The sequence below is a fragment of the Lepidochelys kempii genome, chromosome 8 (assembly GCF_965140265.1).
Source record: "Lepidochelys kempii isolate rLepKem1 chromosome 8, rLepKem1.hap2, whole genome shotgun sequence".
Lineage (NCBI taxonomy): Eukaryota > Metazoa > Chordata > Testudines > Cheloniidae > Lepidochelys > Lepidochelys kempii.
In genome coordinates this window covers 36,817,150-36,842,526 of record NC_133263.1, presented here as the reverse complement: position 1 = coordinate 36,842,526, position 25,377 = coordinate 36,817,150, and the positions used below count along the sequence as shown (strand labels likewise).

Below are 25,377 nucleotides of genomic sequence, written 5' to 3'. Positions count from 1 at the left end.
GGCCACTCAAAAAATTCTAATAGCTTGGTGAGGCATGATTTCTCTTTACAAAAACTGAGTCGACTCTTCCCCAATGTAGAGTGTTCATCTATGTGTCTGATAATTCTGTTCTTTACTATAGTTTCAACCAATTTGCCTGGTTCTGAAGTTAGGTTTACCAGCCTGTAATTGCTAGGATTGCTTCTGATGCCTTTTTAAAACTTTGGTGTCACATTAGATATCCTTCAGTCATCTGGTACATTACCACAGTTAGTATTTCAGCAATTTTATATTTGAGTTCTTTCAGAATAGCAGCTGGTCCTGTTAACCAATCGCTATTCATCAATTTGTTCCAAACTCTCCTCTATTGTCACCTCAGTCTGGGACCATTCCTCAGATTTGTCACCAAAAAAGAATGGCTCAGCTGTGAGAAGCTCCCTCACATCCTCTGCAGTGAAGACCCATGCAAAGAATTAATTTAGTTTCTCTGCAATTACATTTTCTTGAGTGTTCCTTTAGCACCCAGATCTCCAGTGGCCCACTGATTGCTTGGCAGGCTTCTTGCTTCTGCCACACTTAAAAAGTTTTTTTTTTTGGGTGAGTTTTTGAGTCTTTTACTAGTTGCGCTACAAATTCTTTTTTGGCCTGCCTAATTAAACTTTTACAATTGACTTGCAGATTGCCCCACCCCCAAGAAACCTGGCGGTCTCACCCCCAAAGTAAGGGGACCTGAGTCACCCAGCACCAATTTGACAGAGGGAATCCCCCTCCCACTCAGTCCCCGGAACAATCACGCCATCCCCCGCCCTCAGCGGGCGTGGCGTACACAACAGCATGGCCCCACCCTCTATCCCTGGTGCTGGGACAGACTGGGGCTGGAGAGAGAGGGCTCCTGCTGCGAGCTGGGCACATGTGAGCCGGGAAGGTCGGGCAGAGCAAGCCGTCTGGCAGGACTGAGGGAGCCCAGCGGTGTCTAACGCGAGGCGGCGCAGCGAGGCGGGTGCCGTGGGAGGTAGCGGGGCGATCGCAGAGCCGAGCCCGGAGCGCCGCGGGCACGGCCAGCGGGTGGGAGCAGCCAGTGGGGGAGCCACGCGCCGGGCAGGGAGAGACATGAAGCGGCTGCTCGTGGCTGTCAGCGTCCTTCTGGCTGCAGGTGAGGAGCGGGGAGAGCGGCGCCCGGCGCCGTCCGGCACGGGAGCCCGAGCGGCGGCTGCGGGCAAAGTTTGTTCCTTGCCCGGGCCCCTCTCCCGAATGGCCCGTGCGCTGGCGCCGCGGCCGAGCCCGCCGGGCAGCCCGGACCCCCCTGTCCACGCGCCCAGTGTCCAGGTGCTGGAGGCCGCGCTTGCATAACGGGCCGGGGCCGGGCTCCCTCTGGCGGGGGAGCCCCTCGCCTTGGCCTCCCTACAGGAGCCCGTCCCGAGCGCGCCGTTCCCAGCCCCCGGCCTGGCGCTGCGGCCGGTGCCCTGCCGGGGTGCGGACTCTGCCGCGGGCGTGGCACCTTCGGTCACCCGGGGGCCGGCCTGGCCCGGGGCTGTGACTATAAATACAGTACCCAGCCCCGGGGCTGCCTATGGCGAGCGCCGGGCAGGTGCGGTGCGGTGCGGTGTCCGGCGCTGTCCCCTCAGGAACGCCACTCTCTGTCCCGCAGGGTGTTCAGCGGCGGCGCCCGGAGCCGGGCTGGAAGTGCTGCGGGGCCCGGGCTTCCACGAGGCGAGCGGCGGCCGGTCCGTCGCGCGGCTGCTCGGGAGCGGGCTGGAGGAGGAGCGCGATCCGGACGGCGGCGGGTTCTCGTCTGGGGATTATTTCCTGGAGCTCCCGAGAGGTGCGTGTGTGCGGGGCTCGCCGGCCGCGGGCAGCGCCAGGTGGCCTCCCCTGCAGTGGTGGGAAGCGGGGGCGGGCAGCCCGCGGGTCCCGATCCGGGGCTGCCCAGTGGCTGGGTGCTGGGATCCACGGTGAGAAGCTGGGAGCCCAGCTCAGGAACAAGCACAGCGGGCTGCTGAAGGGAAATCGATTTAGCTCTGGCAGCGCTGGGATTTCCTGGGTAAGGGAGGAAGTGACCTGGTGCCAGGGGACCTTTTTCCTGCTCAGGGGAATGTCACAGGTCGCATTTTCTGTGTGATACCATGGCTAGAGGGGGAAGGAGAGGGAGTGAGTCAAATGCAGCAAAATACATAAGCAGGTGCTTAACTTTAGGCATGTCCCATTGGCTTCCAAGGAACACGCTTAAAGCTAACCACCTGCTTTGCTGAGCTGGCATGGCATTAAGGGGGTGCTTACATGTTGGCCTGGCTTGGGAGGTTGTCCCTGGGGCTGCTTGTGGGGTGAGGAGCATGGTGTGATTGCCTAGGCCGGGTGGATAGGGAGAAACTTTTGTAGCTAGAGTGGGGTTGACTCTGGGGAGAGTTCCTCTTGGGCGCTGAAAGGCAAGGAGTGTCCGTGGGAGAGGCCAGGAGTGGGGTAAGCCCCAGAGCTGAGGGGGCAGTTCTGTCGTTGACTGATGTGTGCAAAGCCCTGACAGCAGGAATCCAACGGGGGAGGGGAAGCCAGGCCAGAATGTTCCCACGGAAATTCCTGCCTTATTTGCTTTGTGTCCGTTCAGTTGTTTTTAGTAGTTCCTTGTCTATGCTCTTTGCCTTCTCTGTTACCCTGGAGTCCTTAGTGCCCCTGCCAAGACCCGGTGCTGCATTCCCTGTAACACTCAAATACCCAGTGCTGCATCCCCATTACCCCTAATCCCTGGGGACTCTTCCCAGATCCAGCACTCAGTTCTTTGCCATGTGCAGTCATTGACGGCATGTTTAATGCACAGCCCTCTCCAGAGCAGGAGGAGAGGGAGACTTGGTAGCTAAGGGGTCCTGTAACTGTTCAGTTGTTGAAGTAATGTTCTCTCTCTGGTGGGAAAGTCCTATAGAACGGAACAGATTCATAGATTCCTAGGCCAGAAGGGGCCATTACAATCAGCCACAGGCCTTTTAGGAAAATATCCAGTCTAGATTAGTGAGGGCACTGAGAGGGCTCTGTGGAAATGGCTTTAAAACCTCATGTCATTCAATAGAGAAGGAGATCTGTTCCATGGGTGTTTTGCACCCCATGTAGAAATCTATAAAATATATGGGATTCCCTATTCGCTTCTATAGGATGGTTCCCAAAAGCCTACAGAAAGGTTGAGCTCTCTGTATTATATCATCTGGGACACTCCCGTGTGGATCCATCCAGTTGAGATTGCATGCCATCCCTGTCTGGAGTGGTCACCACCCATGAGTCACACCCCACTGCCCACACACTGATACTCCTCATACCAACCAGGGGTTAGTCACTGAGCTGCAGGCATCTGAGTCCACCTTCACCCTGCTGTGCCTGTCCATTTATGTTTGGTTTCTCTGACGTTCTTTAGGTGAAGTGCTGGTCCCATTGTATACCGCAGGAGTGGGGGCGTTAGCTTGGTCGTGACCAGGATTTGACACAGGGACAAATTCAGACCTGGCGTTACCAGTGCAACTCCACTGACATCACTCAGATTGCACGCACGCACACCGTCTGCCTGTTACGCTCTGTGGCTTTTCCTCTTTTTTTGTTCCCTCTCCAGGCTGGTTCCTCTCCATCTGTGATGTGTGCCCATCAGCTTTGCAAAACCAGGCTGATCTATTGCACCACAGGGGTGGAGTCTGCGGAGACTCATCCTCTCTCCCTGTCTGTTCTCACCATAAACTTTCCTCCTTTCCTGTCTCTGCCCGTCACTAGCTGTCACAGTTCTCCCCACCTCACACCCACACTTCCTGGGCTGCCCTCTCCTGTCCATTTCTCCACATCTCTCTGCTCCTCTTGGGGTGTGCGCATTTCTTCTTTCTGAATGCAAGCAGTGAGCATTTGGAAGGAAGAGAGGTGTCTCGCACTAGTGTGGGTGAGCTGATAGGCCTCCAATGTCTCAGCTCTGAGAAGAGGATCAGTTGGGAGTGGGATATTTGGATGTGACCCTAGTACTTCAGGGAGTGGTAGTCACCAGTTCTCACCTCCCCCACACTCTCTAGGGCAGCATTTCTCATTCAGGGGGGTTGCACCCTTTGGGGGGAGGGTCATGGAGAGCAGTCAGAGTGATTGCAAAGGTGAAATTTTATTAAAGTCTAAAGCAGAGAAGATCTGGCTCCCCCTCACACCCTTGCCCTCTGCGATAAGTGTTCTCTGTCAGCCTCTCAAAGTACACACACAAATGAATCACATAGGTTGATCATTGCCACCCTTGCTTTATAGCAAAGTAAGTGGATTGTGAAAATATTTGATGAGGGTGGCCAGTGTGGATGGGTTGAGACACACTGCTCAAGGTGGTCATCAGTTCTTCTCTGGCCTGGGAGCCCCTCCTTCAAACCCCATCTGTCCTGATGCCTCTAGCTGCTGTGTCAGCTGTACCCAGTGGAAGGGAGATGTTCCTGAGCTATCTTGAGGCACTGATCAGTCTGGAACATGCTCTCTGCATGCAGGGGTCTGTGCCATCATTTTCTGCTCTCGGCTTACCCCACACCCTTCCTACTTCTTGTGCCTGACAGCCAGCTGCTGGCCAGAGTGGAACGACAGGCTTGTGAGATGGCTTCCCTCAAATGATTCTGTCCTGCACCTGCAGAATTTTCTTGATCTCTGATCTGCTGAGAAGGGGATAGAGGCATAAGGGCCTGGGAGGCAAGCAGGGAGAAGTGAAAGCACCACGGTGCAGTTTTGAGTGTCCTTCCCCTTTCCCTGTGATAGCAACCCTCTGCCCTGCGGGTCACAGCGCCTGTGGCAGGGAGATAAACCAGCAGGGCTCCCATCGGACACACACAGTTCCTGTGAGTTTTGTGGTCTCTGTGGTTCTTCGTGAAATGAGAACTTGCAAAGCTCCTACAGTACCCCAGGTGGCTCCTTCTTCTATTTCTCTGGCCCTGGTGGAGTCTGAACCTGCCGGTACTGCCAGGCCCCCCACACTGTGTAGTACTTGGAGGTCAGATTCTGCTGCCCACCAAGGGGTGCTGAAGAATTCAGGCCTTACTCCAAGTGAGGGAGGGTGTTGGAACATAGCCCTTAATCATAGAAATGTGGGGCTGGTGGGGACCTCGGGAGGTCATCTAGCCCAACCCTTGTGCTGAGTCAGGACCAAGAAAACCTAGACCATCCTGACCAGTGTTTGCCCAGTCTCTTCTTAAAAATCTCCAGCAATGGGGATTCCACAACGTCTCTTGGTAACCTGTTCCAAAGCGTCACTATCCTTAGAATTAGAAAACTTTTCCTAATATCTAACCTGAATCTCCCTTGCTGCAGATTAAGCCCATTACTACTTGTCCTATCTTCAGTGAACATGGAGAACCATTGATCCCAGTCTTCTTTAGAGCAGCCCTGAACATATCTGAAGACTATTATCAGGGCCCCCCTTAGTCTTCTTTTCTCAACACTAAACAGGCCCAGTTTCTTTAACCTTTCCTCACGGGTCAGGTTTTCTAAACCTTGTCTCATTTTTGTTGCTGTCCTCTGAACTCTCTCCAATTTGTCCACATCTCTCCTAAAGTGTGATGTCCAGAACTGGACACGGTACTCCAGCTGAGGCCTCACCAGTACTGTGTAGAGGGGGACAGTTCCCTCCCTTTTCTTACATACAACATACCTGTTAATACATTCCAAAATGATGTTAGTCTTTTTTGTGACTGCATCACACTGTTGACTCATGGTTGCCACATGTGTGATGTTGTCTGGGGCTGTCCCAGTTTCGGTGAGGAATACCACTTCCTCCAGGCCTTGTGCGGGTGGGGGGGAAAAGAGACACAGTAGCTTATGACATATCCGCTTTCAAGGCTTGAAAGTTGACATCATTTTGCAGTGTGATGTTTGGATGCAGAGTGGTAATGGCACAAGGTGATGATTCCTTAGCTATGTCACTGACACCACCATAGAGAGGGAAACCTGAAGAACTCTTACAAGGTTCCCATCCCTTCATTCCTGCTTTTGTTCCTAAGTCAATGAGGCACGCTGTATGCTCCCACTGAGGTCCCTCAGAATTCATGGTGCTCAGCATCAGGATGGCCTGGTGTGCTGTAGCTGTCGTCAGAGTAATTTGCAAGCACAGGTTGGGGAGGCATTGTTTGACTTTCAAAATTGTTTCCACTGAAATTCAAAAACGGCAGATTTCATGGGACTGTGTCTGTTTACATCAGCTTGTTTTCAGAAAACCTAAATTTGGGGCCTGAACTGACCTGCCAGTGCCCTGTAATACTGCATGTGTCCTTTGTGCAAGCCATCATTGTAACCATGGGAAAATCAGCCTGATTAGGACTATGAATAGTCTCTTACAAAAGACCAGACTAATCAGAGAAATAAAGGGTAGATAAAGACTCAATGCCTAATCTTCTGTGGTCAGTGGAAACCAGTGTATATAATAATAAGATGTGAGATATGTACTGTGCTGTTTTTCTCTCTGAATCTCCACTAACTTGTTCCTTTCTTTTCTTTAGCATCTTTATGAATCAGAAATGCTCTGATATTTGTTGAAATCTGCAAAAATGGTGAAACCTCTGGCTGGGGGCAGATAGTTCCTCAGTGATGCTAGAGCTGAGGCAGATGCCTGAAAAAATGCTGTGCTGGATACAGTTGAGTTGACTTCTGTTCTTCTTTTAAAATTGTCTTCCAGTTGCCTTCTTGTCCAAGCCAGAAGGTCTGGTTACTTCAAAAAAAGAAGGGAATGGGAAGAAAAGGAGGAAGGGCAAAGGCAAGGGGAAGAAGAGAGACCCATGTCTGCGAAAGTACAAGGACTTCTGTATTCATGGAGAATGCAAATACATCAGAGAGCTGAAAGCTCCATCCTGCATGTAAGTTATCAGCATATCTCTGTCCTAGGGAAACCTTAGTCATTGTTCCTTGAATTCTCTAAACCACACACAGGAAGAGTGTAGGAGATATTTTTAGTGCATACTCTTAGAGCCCTGTGCAGATACAAAATTTGGATCCACATCCAATCCGCGGTCCACAAACATGGTGAACAATACATCCGCGGATTTTCAGGGCTCCACATACTCTCACTCTGTGAGGATACTATTCTGTTGTCACATGCTGCTTGAGTTTTTGCATCGCTTTAGCACATTGTGCTCAACCCTGGACTCCGTTGGGTCTTGGTAAAGACACAGGTCCAGATGTGTGTCCCTCTATTGCACATGTCGGCCTTCCATTAAATTCCCCAGTGTCTGATACCAGGGATGCCACGTGAATCTCCGTGGGCCCTGAGTGAGCACGGAGTTTAGCCTTCAGGAAGTCAGTACGACACAACTTCCTTTTGTGGCGTGTTTGTCTATTGCAGGGCACTTGGTAGCCCTTTGCAGTCACACTTTCAGAAATGGGCGCTGACTTTAGGAACCCAGACTCAGGTGCCTGTAGCCTGTGTTTCAGGAGTGCTGGATCCCCCCAACTCCAGCTCAGGTCAGTTGGAGCTGAGATGTTCTGCTCCTCTAAAGATCAGGCCCTGGGAGCAGGGAGCTGAGCTCTCCTGAAAATCTAACCATAGGTGTCTCAAGCTGGGCACCCAGCAACAAAGGCACCTGAACTCAGTGGCTGCTCTTGAACATGGCTGTTCCTATTTCCAAGGGCCCATCTAATTAATGTGTCCCATGGTGTATTGTGCAGGTAGCAGCTCTGGTGATGCGTAGGGAGGGGATAGAGGAAGAGTCACGGAGAACGGGGAAGCTGGAAGGATCCACTTAGCCCTGGGAGACTCTGACATTGGCAGAGTGACTGAGTATTCTTCCCACACCAAGAACCTACTCTTGATGTCTTCAAAGGAAAAGACTGAAAAATGCTTTCATTCAGCATTAGGCATACACACCGTGTACCAGTGAGACCCACTAGGCCATGGAATAGTTTCTCAAAGGGAAACAGTGGAAGCTGAAGAAAAAAGCCCTGGAGAACACCTTGTAGGGAAGGTTTTTACAGTGGCTAGTGGGAGCTGAGGCTAGATGTGACTGGATTCTTCCATCTCTGATTTCTAGGATTCTCTTTGTTAAGCTGATGTATTTGTTGTGAGTGCTGCAAGCAAGTTCTCCCTCCGCATTAGAGTTTTATGTGCACTTCTGCTTGTCTGGCACTGTCTCACCATGCAGATGAGGTAGATGGTCTTCTCCAGCACTGAGGTCTCTTTCTGAGGAGCTCCCTTCAAGGCCTTCTTGTCCTAGACCATCTAGTGCAGGGCTCTGGTCTTCTTCTGCAGCAGTTCGGGGCTTGGGGGCTGGAAAGGGAAAGTAAATCTCTTCATCCACCTCTTCAAATGTGACAGTCCTGTCTGTTGCACCAGTGCAGTAGTGCGAGCAGAAGGATAATATGGTGTTGGGACAGAGATAGTCTAAGCTCCAAGCAGCCAGGGTTGGAGACAACAGCTTTGAGGGCACCGTGCATGGCAGCCTGCCAGGAACATGTTGAAACTGTTCCATTGTGAGCCATTCCTCTGTTTACCCCCGTGTTGGAGCTGCTTCCCTGGGCTGGACTACTGTTAATGAATCATTCTCTGCCTCTCCTGGGTGCTTTCCTCTGAGGAGCTCAAAGTTCTTCCAGACATGAATGGACTCCCTCTGCCATCACCCTCAGGAAGTAGGGAAGTATCAGTCACCCATGCCCACTGCACAGGTGGGGGAAGCTGAAGCTAGTGAGAGTTTGTTGCAGTGTTGACACTGGCCTGAACCTCGCAGTTCATTTCTTGTCAGACTCCCCAGAACACTGATCTGGTGGTGCTCTTTAACCTGTCCCCTGAGCTACCGCTGCCTGTCCACCGAACTTGCTGAAGATCGCAGAGCCTTGGCTCGTTGTGTGCAACCTTCTGGCATTGGAAATGTGGGGCAGCGTGGTGTTGCGGAGATCAGTGAGTGCTGCTCTGGGAGCCTCTGAATGTTTTCTGCCCTGAAGCTGCAGCTGAGGGAATTCCTAGCAGCCTGAGCAGCTGGCTCCTGAAACATGATGCTCACAGTAGCCGCCAGCAGAGCAGTCTCTGCTGTCAGGGTCCTAAGCAGCTCACTATCTGGGCTGCTGCAGAGGTCGATGACACCTCTTGCAGGAGCGCAGCAGGCGCTTGAGGGGACGGACTCTCCGGACAGTCAGGCACCTGACTGAACTGCTTCCTGTGGGGACAAGGCCTTTGGGGCAGCAATGAAAGAAAGTGTTCGGAGGGCAAGGCCAGAGCTGGATTAAGGCTCACCCATCCAGACCTCAGCATCTGGAGGCAGACACCGCTGTTCAGAAGGCCCCATTCCCATGAGCTAGTTTCCCTAGCAGCACTCTTCTGCCTTAGTTCCCCTCCTCCCTGACGAGAGCAGAGGCTCCGCGGTGGCTCACTGGGGCCACTGCTCTGGCCTTTAACAAGATCTAAAGGAGTCCGAGGTTCTCAGCTGCAATGGCTGGTATCTAGTAGCCACCCACTGAGAAAGCTGAGGGGTTGTGAGCATTCCAGCCCTGCTCTGCTCAGCTAGCATCTTCAGCAGATCCAGAGCTGCTGCTTTGAGTTTCATTGCGACCTTTGCCTGCTGTGGTGGTTGGGAGAACATGTCGATGTAGCACACTATGATGTTAGCTGAGGGCACTGGCAGCACTTTGTTCTGGACAGGGCTTGGGGTTTGCTGGAGATCTTCTGGCCCCTCCGCTCCTGTGGTTCTTTGCCCTTGGTGTAATGGGAGCATTGGAGGCTGAAGATGACATTGACACATGGCATGTGCTGGATTTAATGGCGCTCAATCTAAACATGGGACACTTGATCTGGATGTCTGGCATGTGTCCACATGTTTGACGAGAAGCTCATCCCTCTCTGATTGGGCCTTGGCAAGGGTCCGGGGCTATGGGTGTGTGTGTGTGTATATTAGGCTGTTTACGTGATTCTCCTTTGACTCACTGCAAGGGGTGTTTGGGTAATTAGCCTCCTGGCTCTGATGCAGATTTTATTTCTGTTACATGAATAATTACCTGGGCAGAGGAGAGGTGGGTGGCTCATGTGTCACAAGTGTTCATTTGCTCCCGTTTGAGAAGTGCGTCTGTGAGAAATATCCCCAGAGGAGGCATTCAAACCTCTTTCATCTCCGTTAGCAAACGCGAGGTCAGACCTGTCCTTGGCTTCCTTAAATGGGACTTCCGGGCTCTGAAAATGGGAGCTGAAGAGGTTTGTCCTAGTGCTGAACTCTAAGTCCCTGACGTGCTAATAGAATTCAAGGATCTCTGTGCAGGGGGAGATACTTAGTTGAGTTCATATTTTAATGGCCTCCTCTCAGCCTGTATCTAATGGGAGCTGGGATGACTCAAGCGTGTCCCAATGACAAAACTCTGACCCTGATGGTCAGGGTGGAGTGATGCCCCTGGTCCCACCCCTTCAGCCTGCCTCCCCACTAATCTCACGACCTCTCACTCGCTTCTGAGCACTGGAAGGCATGTGACAGGATCTGGAGGGTTTAGGTGACCTTGGACGGTTCAGGTCAGACAAACAGAACTGGATGGAGCTGGGAGCCCATCATGCACGGGGCAGCTGTTCTGATGCTTTTTTTTTTCACATAGCACTGAATGAATTCAGTGTTCTACTCACCCATGAAATATGGCCAGCTCTGGGGAGGAGCGAGGTAGCCAAAGGGATCACAGCACGCTGCAAGTCAGCAGGGCACTTTGGAGCAAGGTCCCTGAAAATGTTGTGGGATTGCTAATGTCTCCACAGACCCTTGGATTCAAAAGTCTTATGGGGAAGACCCCCATGTGACAAGCTGCATGGAGCCCAATATATTCATGCTGAAGGCTTGAATCCATCCTGCTGGGGATCCAGGCAGGCTAGAGAGTCCCATCCTGATGCTTGGGCCAGTACCCACTGTGATTCACTTTGGGAAATGCCAGCCCAGTGCACAGCAGCAATGCCAAAAGGTTGGGCAGGGTGCTGGGCTGTACTGGATGTGGGAAGGACAGTAGAGAGCAATAGGCGATACAGGGACCTGTCAGGGACACTGGCCCGGTCCCTGGGGGGAGATGACTGCCCTGGAGAGGGTGCAGCTAAGGCCAGCAATGGTGATGCCAGGCCTGAAGGATCGAAGCACTGAGCGAAGTTTCGGGGCCTTGGGCCGAGTCTCACCGGGGAGGAGGAGGCCATGCTGTGTCCTGAGAGCTAGGAGGGGAATGGAAATGTTCTGTGACACATGGGTGGAAGGGGCTGGAGAACAGTTCTGATGTTAATTAATGCCCAAGGCAAAACTTTGCTCCTAGAGTTCCCTGTTACTACTGTCTTTTGAACTGTCTTTCCTCTCCCCAAAACTAGATGCCAGCCAGGGTACCATGGTGAGCGGTGCCACGGTCTCACTCTCCCCGTGGAAAACCCCTCCACCAGCTATGACCACACCACAGCATTGGCCGTCGTAGCGGTTGTGCTGTCCTCTCTGTGTCTTGTCATCATTGCTGCGTTGCTCATGCTCAGGTACTGGGGAGTGGGCTGCCACACGCTATTCACAAGACCTACCCCACAACTTCGGGAGTGGGAGGGAAGGAGGCTCCCTGTGGTCGCACTGCATGGGATACACCTGCCTGCTCCTAAACCCAGAGCCCTGACCCCAACCTGGGTGAACTGCCCCCGCTGATACCACTGCTGGTGTTCCCTGGGGATCAAGCCCTCTGTGTACGGGAGCAGGGGTCTTCCTGGCTCAGTGGCCGATGACATTTATAGCCTGGGACCACCTTGCTGTCCAGTTCTCTGTCCTCCTTGTCTTGAGTGTTTGTTTTTGATGCTCCCCATGGGCTGGGTTTGTTCCCAGCTTTGCCCTGGCTTCTGAAGGGAAGATCCAGCAGTGTCAAACGAGCTTGGGGAGAAGTGGGCTGATGGGAAGCAGTTGCTTTCTTTCTCCAGACATCAGAGACGTCCAGCCTCTTGCGTCTCTCCCCAGGGGAGGGACTGAGATGGAAGGTGTGACTCTGCATCTTATGGCCAAGATGAGAACAGTGACGGCCCCAGGCGGCTCCTGTTGCGGCGGGTGGGTTCGTGACCCTGACCAGAGCACCAGCGGCATGCTGGTGAATGTCTGTCTGCTTGTGTTTGCAGATGTCACAAAAGAGGAGTTTATGATGTAGAAAATGAAGAGAAAATTAAGTTGGGCATCACCGGAAACCACTGATGGCATCGGGGGACCTGCAAGGTAACCCTCCGGCATGGGCATTGCGGCATGGCAGGGACAGCTTCCATCTGCAAGACTGCACACGGCCCTGCTGGGCCAGGCCCTGTGGGCAGCAACAGGTGCAGCTAGTGGGCATGGATCTTGATGGGTTCTGCAGACGTCTGTCATACTGGGCCAGTTCTGTTCTCTTGTGCAGTCTGACAATGACTAATGCGTCCTTCTTGGATTGAGACTGGGAGCTCAATAGCCTGTGCCTATTACCTGAGCTCCGATAGGGAACAAACCCCATTTCTCTGATTCAGCCCCCAGAGGAGCAAATCCGTGACTCTGCAGTGGGTCTCCTGGCCCTGCCACTGGCCTAAAGTGAACGGATCGCTTTGTACCCATCTCTGGCTTCCTGGCTGAGCCCAATTCTGAATCACCCTGCTGGTTTCCAAAGACCAACGATGCCTTGCTCTGCCCAGTCCCTCTCTGGGTGATGCTCCTCTATGCTTCCCCCTTTCCAACCCACTCTGCTGCTCCAATCCCCTGCTCACAGGGTCACCCGCCCACTCCCTCTGCTCTGTCTCTCTGACCTCAGAGCCACATAACTCCCTTGCTCACCCCTCTGGTCATGGCTTCCCCTCTCCATAATAGAGGATTGTTTATTCACTTGTTCCTCTCTGTCTCTCTGGGATTCCCTGCCTCTCTCCCTTCCTCTGACCCACTGAGTCATCTCTCTTCTTTAAATCTTGCCTTAAAAAAGCCTTACCTTTTCGCTCCCACGTGTCCTTCCCTTATTACTGCATCATTCTTCCATACTCCCTTCCTCAGCCACTGGTGTAGTGGTATTCTTCCAGTGTTACACTGGAAATCAGAGGCTGTGTTTCACCCCAGAGGCAGCTGCACTTCAGTGGTGGGCAGGTGCTGGGAAGGGGAAATGCCCCTCCGCTGGTCCAAATGCTGATATCACACATGCTTTCAGGTTTTTAAATTAGGAAAATGTCATGTCTCCCAGATGGGTAAATTAATATATAGAAGGGTTTACTAATTAGTGGGTTGTGTTCCAGGGGAGGCTTTATCAAAAAGGTAAATATAGGTTGTTGGGTCTGATCCTGGCACAACTCACAGAGGAATCAGTGGGAGCTGTTGGTGATCAGTACCTGTGAAGATGAGGCATATTGTTAATACCTACCTGCATCCCTCATTCTTCAAGGTCTAAGAGGCTGCATTGAAATCATTGGGAGCTCAGAGTACTCCACATCCAGATGGATGGGACACTTACTCTGGCTCTGATTCAGGAAAGCATTCACGTATGGGCTTAAGTGTTTTCCTGAATCAAGGCATCGGTGCAGGGTGTTCTGTGAGGATCTGCACCCACCGCTAAAGCACGTCGCCTTGCACAAGCACAAGCCGTGATGTGAAATGACCCAGCCTTGTGTTGTGTTTCAGGATTCAGCAGTGAAGCGATTCTACCTCCACCAAGAAGCCAGACATAGGAACTTAAGACTCTGTTTATTGGACCTATTGAAAAACCAAAGGGAGTAGAAGGGGAGTATCTGTTTTTGGGGGTTGTGTCAGGGAATTGCTTTACTGAAACACGCATCTCAATGAGCCAACCTGATCTGCTGGAATGGAAGAAGGTGGCAGGAGAGGTGACTTCCTGCTGGATGGTTTCCAATAAGCAGTGGAATTCCTTGAGGAGTCTCAGCTGAAGGGCTCCCGCTGAAGATGGAAAACTGGACCTTAGCTTTAGAGCTTTGATAGGGACTGGAGAGTAACTAAAACCAAACCTGAATTTGGATCCTTCAAACGCATGCTGAGGAACTAACTGTGAAAGACTTCGATTCCGCGGAGACTGACTGCGGCTTTATTAGATGGAGGCGGGGAGGGAAACTATTTAACAAGATATTTTTCATGTTAAATTATATATTTATTTTAGATATACTGTACATAGTATTTATTTAGGGTCTGATCCTGTAGTCTGGAAATCAAGGGAAGCTTTACTATGAGTTCAGATGGCAGGATCGGGCCCTCACTTTTTAAAGTGTAACATAATGGTCTAATAATTAACACTTTGTTACAAATGTTTAGATATTATTTAATGATGACTGGAAAAGGAGTCAGATATAATTTAATATGGTCATTTAATAAGGAACAATGTGTCCTCACTAACTGTTGTCCATGAATATTTCATGTGGCACTATAAGGGGAAAAATATGGACAGCATGAGCCAAATACCAGATTTCAGCACTTCTGCATGTCCCCTTCTCCCTTCTTGCTGAGAAGCAGCAGGTGAAGGGAAACACATGTATGGGGGCAAACTCAGACCAGCTGTCGGTGAGTGCAGCTCCGCTGAATCTGACCTATACTGTCCAAACATTTCTATTATTCGAAACTCAACTGGCGCTTACTCCAACCTCTGCGAATGAAAAAAAGGGGTGGATTCATTCAAAATTCAAAGCCTAGGCCAAACACCAAAGGTGCAGGAGACAAACATGGGGGAAACTATCTCAAGATACTCTCTACGTTGTCTTCAGGATCCCAAGGAAGTCTTATGGGGTCTCTTCCCTCATGGAGATTCCTGAAGTCCCTGCATTAGAAGAAGTTTGAGTTCTTATGCATGTCAGATTTCAGAGGCTGCAGTGAGCATCCTCATGTTGTTACATCCTGCGCTTTGAGAACTGGTTCAGATGTTACAATCAAAATAAAAATAACCCAAACTCACTTGTGTCTCCTGTTCATTGAGTCCTATGCTGGGAAGCCTCCTGAAAGCAAGGTGATGTATAGACGGGAGCAGGGAGTGTCAAAGCAGAGAGAGCTAGCTGTTTTTCCATGGGAAATCTGCTTTTCTCTAGCACTATACAAGGGCTCATTTTTAGACTGGAGTGCCTAAGTCCGCACACTCATTTCGACATTTTGGGGGCTCATCTTGGCACTAAGAAATATTTGTCGTTGTTTTCTAGTCCTGGCAAATATAGTGCCAATCTGTAAAAGACAACCGGGGAAATTACAGACCAGTCAGCTTAACGTCAGTACCTTAAAGATAATGGAGCAAATAATTAAGCAATCAATTTGCAAACACTGAGGCCTGGTCTACACTGCAGGGTGGGGGTGGGGATTGATCTAAGTTATGCAACTTCAGCTATGTGAATAACGTAGCTGAAGTCGACGTACTTAGATCTACTCACCGCAGTGTCTTCACTGTGGTGAGTCGACTGCTGACGCTCCACAGTCGACTCTGCCAGCGCCTCTCGCTCCAGTGGAGTACAGGAGTCGACGGGAGAGCGCTCAGGGGTCAATTTATCGCATCTAGAATAGATGCGATAAATCGACCCCCCGCTGGATCGATCACTGCCCGCTGATCCGGTGGGTAGTTTAGACATTCCCTTAGATGATAATAAGGTGATAAGTAACAATCAGCATGGATTTTTCAAGAACAAATCATGTCAAACCAACTTAATAGCTTTCTTTGACAGGGTAACAAGCCTTGTGGATAGAGGGAAGAGGTAGATGTGGTATAGCTTGATTTTAGTAAGGCTTTTGAGGTCTCGCATGACCTCATAAACTAGGGAAATCCAACCTAGATGGACCTACTATAAGGTGGGTGCATAACTACTCTCTGGGGACAGTTTTCCAACCTGTTATCAGTGGTTCACAGTCACGCAGTAAGGGCATATCAAGTGGGATACTACAGAGATCAGTTCTGGGTCCAGTTCTGTTCAATATCTTCATCAATGATTTAGAAAATGGCATGCAGAGTACACTTAAAGTTTATAGATGCAACCAAGCTGGGAGGGGTTGCAAGTGCTTTGGAGGATAGGATTAAAATTCAAAATGATATGGACAAACTGGAGAAATGATCTGAAGTAAATAGGTTGAAATTCAATGAGGACAAATGCAAACTACTCCACTTAAGAAGGAACAAGGAATGGCACACGCACAAAATTGGAAATTACTGACTAGGAAGGAGTACTGTAGAAAGGGATCTGGAGATCTTAGTGGATAACAAGCTAAATATGAGTCAACAGTGTAACACTTGCAAAAAAAGCAAACAATCTGGAATGTATTAGCAGGAGTGTTGTAAGCAAGACAGGAGAGGTATGTCTTCCACTCTACTCTGTGCTGATTAGGTCCCAGCTGGACTATTGTGTCCAGTTCTGGGTGCCACATTTCTGGAAAGATTTGGAGAAAGTCCAGAGAAGAGCAACAAAAATGATTAACGGTCCCCAGGAGGGAAGATTGAAAAAATTGGGTTTGTTTAGTCTGGAGAAGAGAAGACTGAGTGAGGATATAACTGTTTTCAAGTACATAAAAGGTTGTTACAAGAAGGAGGAAGAAAAATTATTGTTCTTAATCTCTGAGGATAGGACAAAAAGCAATGGGCTTAAATTGCAGCAAGGGCAGTTTAGATTGGACATTAGGAGAAACTTCCTAACTGTCAGGGTGGTTAACCCTGGAACAAATTGCCTATAGAGGTTCTGGAATCTCCGTTATTGGAGATTTTTAAGAGCAGGTTACACAAACCCTTGTCAGAGACATAGGTGCCGACTTCTGCTAGTGCTGGTGGGTATTCAACCCCCTGCCCCCACCCAGACTCCACCCCTGCCCCACCCCCTCCCGCCCTTGCCCTGCTCCCATGCCAACCCCTTCCCCAGAGTCTCTGCCCCAACTCCACCGCCTCCTTGCCCCAGCCCCGCCTCCTCCCCTGAGCACACCACGTTCCCGCTCCTCCCCCCTCCCTACCAGAGCTTGTTGCACCACAAAACAACTGTTTTGCAGCAGCAAGTGCTGGAAGGAGAAGTGGGGATGCGGCACGCTCAGGGGAGGAGGCTGAGGCAGAGGTGAGGTGAGCTAAGGTGGGGGGACGGGGAGCGTGGCTGCTGGTTGGGTGCAAAGCACCCACCAATTTTTCCCCGTGGGTGCTCCAGCCCTGGAAGACCCACAGAGTCGGCGCCTATGGTCAGAGATGGTATACATAATCCTTAGCACTGCCATGTGTGCAGGGGACTGGATGAGATGACTTCGAGGTCCCTGGAGCACTCTTGAGGTTCCTTCCAGTCCTATGATTCTAAGATTTTCTAGTCCTTTAAAGCATTTGTACTGATCATGCCAAAGTCTAGCTCTGGCAGAGCATGAGGTATCAGTCCTTAAAATCACATGCTGATTGCCATCTAGCTTTTTCTGCTTTTTCTTCTTCTGCTTCATTTAAGACAAAATCCTCGCAGCTGATCTCTTATGAAATGCTAATGTGTTTATGCCATTTATAAAATTGGCAGGGTATGAAGCAATAATTGCAATTTCTAGTGATTCTCAAGATCCACTAAAATCCTGTCACAAGCAAAGTGGAGGGAAAAGGGTAAAACGGTACTAAAAGGTGACATAATGTGAAGGCCCAACAACTTACAACTTGCCAGGTGAAGAAATAAAAGCCCTATACCATTGGAAAGCTATGGATCCCAAATTTTCTGGGTGTGCCTTTCTAATGATGTTTCATGTGAAATCCGGATCTTAGATACTAATGACATTCCTTAGTTTAACAGGGCATTTTGGTGCTGGTTGTGAAGTCCCAGACTTTGGACCAATATAGTGTTTATTCCCTCCTTAGATGAGTAACACATTCAAGTGCTTATGCAGTGATTTGGGGACTCCCATGTAGCACCAAAGCTTCGTACTCTACATCTGAAAATGAGGCCAGCAGAGCAGTCTCACTTTGACTGAAAGAGGAGAATAGCATATTAGAAGTAACTTGTTAAATTCTGTTGGAAGCCTGCCAGTTACAAGTTCTCCTACTGCCTTCCCCAGAACTCGGAATTACTCCAAATATCTCCTTGAAAGAAGAACATTTGGGTTCCCCTTTGGGTAATGCCTGGAGTTTGAAGGCTGCTCTCCAGTTCTTTCATTCTCATTGTCCTCTCTTGTTCCGGCTGACATTCCTGTATTACTGAAGTAATGATCCCTCCAACACTCCACTCCTGCCTCTCCTCCTTTCCACTGTGTTAGCCAACTCTCTGCTTACATCCACTCTCAGAGCACCAGACCTGAGGGTCATCCCTAGGATTTCCTATCTGACCAAGTTTAGCCACCTCCTTTTCACTTTTCCTCCTCCATGCCTTTGCATCCCCAAGAACAGTGTGTTTGGCAGGCTGGGAAGCCACTTGGGTAGCCAAGAGGATGTCTTTCTTTCTATAGACAGCTGGAATGTTAATGTTTGCTGTTGGGGAGAAATAATTAATGGCTCCAAGGATTAGTAACAGGCTATGGGGCCTTTCTCTACAGAGGACAAACCCAGCCCAGGTTGATGGCAGCCAGAAGCAATTGTTGACTGGATCCCATGCAAGGTGGAGGTCCACCTAGCGGATCTTAAACATAAAAAAGAAGCTTACAAGAAGTGGAAGGTTGGACATATGACCAGGGAAGAGTATAAAAATATTGCTCGGGCATGTAGGAATGATATCAGGAGGGCCAAATCACACCTGGAGCTGCAGCTAGCCAGAGATGTTAAGAGTAACAAGAAGGGTTTCTTCAGGTATGTTGGCAACAAGAAGAAAGCCAAGGAAAGTGTGGGCTCCTTACTGAATGAAGGAGGCAACCTAGTGACAGAGGATGTGGTAAAAGCTAATGTACTCAATGCTTTTTTTGCCTCTGTTTTCACTAACAAGGTCAGCTCCCAGACTGCTGCGCTGGGCATCACAAAATGGGGAAGAGATGGCCAGCCCTCTGTGGAAATAGAGGTGGTTAGGGACTATTTAGAAAAGCTGGACATGCACAAGTCCATGGGGCCGGACGAGTTGCATCCGAGAGTGCTGAAGGAATTGGCGGCTGTGATTGCAGAGCCATTGGCCATTATCTTTGAAAACTCGTGGCGAACCGGGGAAGTCCCGGACGACTGGAAAAAGGCTAATGTAGTGCCAATCTTTAAAAAAGGGAAGAAGGAGGATCCTGAGAACTACAGGCCAGTCAGCCTCACCTCAGTCCCTGGAAAAATCATGGAGCAGGTCCTCAAAGAATCAATCCTGAAGCACTTGCATGAGAGGAAAGTGATCAGGAACAGCCAGCATGGATTCACCAAGGGAAGGTCATGTCTGACTAATCTAATTGCCTTTTATGATGAGATTACTGGTTCTGTGGATGAAGGGAAAGCAGTGGATGTATTGTTTCTTGACTTTAGCAAAGCTTTTGACACGGTCTCCCACAGTATTCTTGTCAGCAAGTTAAGGAAGTATGGGCTGGATGAATGCACTATAAGGTGGGTAGAAAGCTGGCTAGATTGTTGGGCTCAACGGGTAGTGATCAATGGCTCCATGTCTAGTTGGCAGCCGGTATCAAGTGGAGTGCCCCAAGGGTCGGTCCTGGGGCCGGTTTTGTTCAATATCTTCATAAATGATCTGGAGGATGGTGTGGATTGCACTCTCAGCAAATTTGCGGATGATACTAAACTGGGAGGAGTGGTAGATACGCTGGAGGGGAGGGATAGGATACAGAAGGACCTAGACAAATTAGAGGATTGGGCCAAAAGAAATCTGATGAGGTTCAATAAGGATAAGTGCAGGGTCCTGCACTTAGGACGGAAGAACCCAATGCACAGCTACAGACTAGGGACTGAATGGCTAGGCAGCAGTTCTGCGGAAAAGGACCTAGGGGTGACAGTGGACGAGAAGCTGATTTAACTGGGAATTGGTCCTGCTTTGAGCAGGGGGTTGGACTAGATGACCTTCTGGGGTCCCTTCCAACCCTGAGATTCTATGATTCTATGATTCTAAGCTGGATATGAGTCAGCAGTGTGCCCTTGTTGCCAAGAAGGCCAATGGCATTTTGGGATGTATAAGTAGGGGCATAGCGAGCAGATTGAGGGACGTGATCGTTCCCCTCTATTCGACATTGGTGAGGCCTCATCTGGAGTACTGTGTCCAGTTTTGGGCCCCACACTACAAGAAGGATGTGGATAAATTGGAGAGAGTCCAGCGAAGGGCAACAAAAATGATTAGGGGTCTGGAACACATGAGTTATGAGGAGAGGCTGAGGGAGCTGGGATTGTTTAGCCTGCAGAAGAGAAGAATGAGGGGGGATTTGATAGCTGCTTTCAACTACCTGAAAGGGGGTTCCAAAGAGGATGGCTCTAGACTGTTCTCAATGGTAGCAGATGACAGAACGAGGAGTAATGGTCTCAAGTTGCAGTGGGGGAGGTTTAGATTGGATATTAGAAAAAACTTTTTCACTAAGAGGGTGGTGAAACACTGGAATGCGTTACCTAGGGAGGTGGTAGAATCTCCTTCCTTGGAGGTTTTTAAGGTCAGGCTTGACAAAGCCCTGGCTGGGATGATTTAACTGGGAATTGGTCGTGCTTCGAGCAGGGGATTGGACTAGATGACCTTCAGGGGTCCCTTCCAACCCTGATATTCTATGATTCTATGGAGGTGGTGGTCACAGAAACTCCCTGTGCTACTGCCAGTCTGAGCAGGGAAGTGACTGGGGCTGGGGAATGAATGTACCACTCTGTCAGTTCTAGAGTGAGGGTTGAGCCGTGTCCACAGTGGAGCAGAAGATGGAAAGCTTGCCTGGCTTTACCTGTCCGGGGCATAGCTCCACTCCCTAAAGCTGTTGAGATAGCATCTATCACCAGAGTTAGTCACTGAGGGTTTGAGAACAATGGGGAACTGCTGAATCAAGTCTGTGCATTCTCTCTTCCTTCTACCATGAGTGGACTTGGAGGGAGGATTTGGGTGGGATGGAGAGTCGTGAGCCTAAGAGCTGCTCACAGAGCAGGCAGGAAGCCATAGTCCTGGGCCTGGCCACAGGACACTCCAAAAATTGTTATTTAACATGGAAAACAGAGGCATTATGTGGTGGGGGGAGCCTTTCAGATATTCAGCAGCTAACGGAAGGGTGTTTGTGGGCATAGGATGCAGATGGTTAACAGGGGCACAGTCACCATTTCCTCAGCACCTGAGTTTACTAGCTGCTGTCCATATCTGTCTGGTTCTTCTGTTTATTTATGAGGAGAGCAGTGCAGGGCAACTGCACCTGTATTTCCCTCCACTCTAGGCTCTTGGTTCCTCACCGGTCACCGAGCTTGGGTGGCGACCCCCGTCTCTCACCCTCCTGACTGGTTATTTCCAGGATGAACAGTTCCGTGCCTTCACTATGTTTTTCCCAACAAAAGACAATCTGCTGAAGCAGGCCTGCTTTGTGTTTCTTCTCAGACACGGTACATAGTGTAATTGCCCCAAATATATGTTACCACACAGTTCTTCCTAAGCACCCATATTTTGTTTTTAAGGTAAAAGCAATACAGAAAAAATATTTTTAAAATAATAAAAGAATCTACACTCACGGGACAAGTTTACCTGAGATCCCCCAATTCCAACATGGGCTCTGGCAGGTGAGCAGTCATTCAAAACATGCTCAGGGTGTTCTTGGGGTTTCAGGCTCATAATTCCCTTTTGCCCAAAACAAGAACCTCCATGAAAAGTGTAGTCCATCCTTTCTACAGTTCGGAGGGCTTTGAACTGACCTCATGTAATTGGTCATCAGCAGAAGAAGCTTCAAAGGCTGAGGCCGTAGGTGGGGTAATTGAAGTCCCCTCCTCCCCAATACTTCCTAGGAATTCATGTCACATGTACTGGCCCAAATGAGCAGTTGCATCCGCTACGTTGTTCAACTGGGTGCTGTTTTGGGTGCACAACTGAGCAGCTCCGTCTCACGTGTAAGCGACTGAACTCTCCTCTGTGCTCTAGCGCCTTCCTCCGAACGCTCTTAGTGCATGAGGCACTGCTTAGACACAGACCCATGCTCTGGGTGTCTCAGGGGGTGGAGGGGGTGGAAAAGAGGGACTCTGTGCTGGCGAGGGAGCAGCAACAGTTTTGGGTGGGATGTTTCAAAGGAGCCTAAGGGCTCTATGATGCATCTGGGAGTGAGCCTCCCAGCCCAGGCCCACAGACTCATGACAGTGTAGCTCGTGCTAGCGCTTTAAAAATAGCAGTGGAGATGCAGCAGCTTGGTCTGGGGCTCGGGCTCTGAATCCTGAGGGGATTCAGAGCCTACGCCACAGTGTCAAAGCACCATCTGTACAGGTCCTTTTAGAGCACTAGCAGGAGATTGTGGCTCTGGGCTGGGAGGCTGCTGCCCAGATGCAGTGGAGACATGCCCTGAGAGATCCCATTGAAAGTCCCCTGACTCCCTAAGGCTTCTCTAAGACTCTTACCCTCTGTCAGTGTCACTGTGCCATGGCTGTATTATAACTGGGGAAGGCAGGCATTCTGCAGGGAGTCGATGATCAAACCCTTCATAATGTCAACGCCAGCCCGACTTCGCTACGTGTTTGATAGCAAAGCCGTCAGAGAGTGCTGCTGTGCCCCCTCTCGAGGGTGCTGGAGTACTGCTGCTGCAAGGGAGATTAAGAGGACAGCTAGCACATTTCGATGCCTCCACAGCCTGATCTTGGCTGCCTGCTCTATGCCAGCATTGTCTCTGGGAGGGAGCTCAGCCCAGGGAGCTGTGGCCGTGCTCATGACACCAGCTCAGGCGGGGCAGGCTCCCAGAAGCCACCCTCGTTACAGATTTTCTCCGTGCGTCCTTGGGAAACGGGCCAGTGGCATCAAAATGGGGTAAACGTTCCATTTCTGGAGGGGCCTGGATTACAGCCGCACCAAATATGTGACCTTTCCATGGGAAGTCTGGTTTCCATGGTGACCGAGGCCTCGCTGGCCTCTCACAGACCATGCTGTGTGGCAGCCAGCCCCGCTCTGGAATGTCCAGGCGGCTCCGGTGCATGGAGTCACCTGGACAGCTGCCTGCACGGTCACCGCGGGGGCACAGCTACAGGTGCCAGGGTGCACCTTGAGCCAGAGCAGCAGAAACCCAGGCAGTAAATAGCTCTTGGGTTACAGGAGACGATGCGGGTGCCAGTCTTGCCTAGTTGCCTGGTTTGTCCTGATTGCCTTGGCCTGGCTGCTCCCAATTCGCCTGGGTTCAAACTCCTCCGCTTCATCAGCCTTTCCAGTCTGCGTGACGCCCACCCGCTCTCCGGCTGCCAGCACAGGAGCTGAATATAAGGGGAGCCTGCCAAGCGTATATGCTTTGTGAAACTATGCAGACCGAGGCCTTCAGGAATGCAGACTCCAACCTCCCCCCACCTCCACGCTGCAGAGCTCCATGCTCGCCCCCCCGGACATGCAGCTTGGGCCAGAAATACAGCAAAAATTCCTATGTGTCACCGGCCACAACATTTCCTGTTGAAACCGGCAAATTGAAAAGCCAGGCGGGAAGCAGAGCTTAGAGCAGGGGTCTAGGAGTCAGGAAGCCTGAGTTTTAATAGTGGCCTTGACACTAACTCTGTGTGACCTTGGACAATTCCCTTCACCTCTCTGGGCCTCAGTTTCACCTGCAGGTAACTGACCTTGTTTGCTGATCACCAGCCAGCGTCTCAAGGAGTCGAGTGGAAGGTTGGACAAATGACCAGGGAAGAGTATAAAAATATTGCTCGGGCACGCAGGAGTGAAATCAGGAAAGCCAAATCACACCTGGAGTTGCAGCTAGCAAGAGATGTTAAGAGTAACAAGAAGGGTTCCTTCAGGTTTCTTCTTTAGCAACAAGAAGAAAGTCAAGGAAAGTGTGGGCCCCTTACTGAATGAGGGAGGCAACCTAGTGACAGAGGATGTGGAAAAAGCTAATGTACTCAATGCTTTTTTTGCCTCTGTCTTCACGAACCAGGTCAGCTCCCAGACTACTGCACTGGGCATCACAGCATGGGGAGGAGGTGACCAGCCCTCTGTGGAGAAAGAAGTGGTTCGGGACTATTTAGAAAAGCTGGACAAGCACAAGTCCATGGGGCCGGATGCGCTGCATCCGAGAGTGCTAAAGGAGTTGGTGGATGTGATTACAGAGCCATTGGCCATTATCTTTGAAAACTCATGCGATCGGGGGAAGTCCCGGACGACTGGAAAAAGGCTAACGTAGTGCCCATCTTTAAAAAAGGGAAGAAGGAGGATCCTGGGAACTACAGGCCAGTCAGCCTCACCTCAGTCCCTGGAAAAATCATGGAGCAGGTCCTCAAGGAATCAATTCTGAAGCACTTAGAGGAGAGGAAAGTGATCAGGAACAGTCAGCATGGATTCACCAAGGGCAAGTCATGCCTGACTAATCTAATTGCCTTCTATGACGAGATAACTGGCTCTGTGGATGAGGGGAAAGCGGTGGACGTGTTGTTCCTTGACTTTAGCAAAGCTTTTGACATGGTCTCCCACAGTATACTTGCCAGCAATTTAAAGAAATATGGGCTGGATGAATGGACTATAAGGTGGATAGAAAGTTGGCTAGATTGTCGGGCTCAACAGGTAGTGATCAATGGCTCCATGTCTAGCTGGCAGCCGGTATCAAGTGTTGTGCCCCAAGGGTCGGTCCTCGGACCGGTTTTGTTCAATATCTTCATAAATGATCTGGAGGATGGTGTGGACTGCACCCTCAGCAAGTTTGCAGATGACACTAAACTGGGAGGAGAGGTAGATACGCTGGAGGGTAGGGATAGGATACAGAGGGCCCTAGACAAATTAGAGGATTGTGTCAAAAGAAATCTGTTGAGGTTCAACAAGGACAAGTGCAGAGTCCTGCACTTAGGACGGAAGAATCCAATGCACCGCTACAGACTAGGGACCGAATGGCTCGGCAGCAGTTCTGCAGAAAAGGACCTAGGGGTTACAGTGGACGAGAAGCTGGATATGAGTCAGCAGTGTGCCCTTGTTGCCAAGAAGGCCAATGGCATTTTGGGATGTATATGTAGGGGCATTGCCAGCAGATCGAGGGATGTGATCATTCCCCTCTATTCAACATTGGTGAGGCCTCATCTGGAGTACTGTGTCCAGTTTTGGGCCCCATGCTACAAGAAGGATGTGGAAAAATTGGAAAGAGTCCAGCGGAGGGCAACAAAAATGATTAGGGGACTGGAACACATGACTTATGAGGAGAGGCTGAGGGAACTGGGATTGTTTAGTCTGTGGAAGAGAAGAATGAGGGGGAGATTTGATAGCTGCTTTCAACTACCTGAAAGGGGGCTCCAAAGAGGATGGATCTAGACTGTTCTCAGTGGTAGCTGATGACAGAACAAGGAGTAATGGTCTCAAGTTGCAGTGGGGGAGGTTTAGGTTGGATATTAGGAAAAACTTTTTCACTAGGAGGGTGGTGAAACACTGGAATGCGTTACCTAGCGAGGTGGTGGAATCTCCTTCCTTAGAAGTTTTTAAGGTCAGGCTTGACAAAGCCCTGGCTGGGATGATTTAGATGGGGATTGGTCCTGCTTTGAGCA

The 25,377-nt window shown here is 50.4% G+C and overlaps 1 protein-coding gene across 1 annotated transcript; it reads left to right on the top strand.

Moving 5' to 3' along the window:
- The first annotated feature begins 840 nt into the window (after positions 1 to 840).
- Positions 841 to 14,804, top strand: HBEGF (heparin binding EGF like growth factor). The gene is made up of 6 exons (XM_073356053.1): positions 841 to 1,132; positions 1,628 to 1,801; positions 6,626 to 6,803; positions 11,252 to 11,407; positions 12,026 to 12,119; positions 13,530 to 14,804. Exons 1-5 carry the CDS (start codon positions 1,090 to 1,092, stop codon positions 12,096 to 12,098), a joined length of 624 nt encoding a protein of 207 aa, XP_073212154.1. The 5' UTR covers positions 841 to 1,089; the 3' UTR covers positions 12,099 to 12,119; positions 13,530 to 14,804.
- Positions 14,805 to 25,377: the final 10,573 nt, after the last annotated feature.

Excerpts from the sequence above, each read along its gene's own strand:
- HBEGF (XM_073356053.1), top strand. The coding sequence starts at position 1,090 with ATGAAGCGGCTGCTCGTGGCTGTCAGCGTCCTTCTGGCTGCAG. Across the intron at positions 1,802-6,625 it reads TTTCCTGGAGCTCCCGAGAG|TTGCCTTCTTGTCCAAGCCA; the intron begins GTGCGTGTGTGC and ends ATTGTCTTCCAG. Across the intron at positions 6,804-11,251 it reads CTGAAAGCTCCATCCTGCAT|ATGCCAGCCAGGGTACCATG; the intron begins GTAAGTTATCAG and ends CCCCAAAACTAG.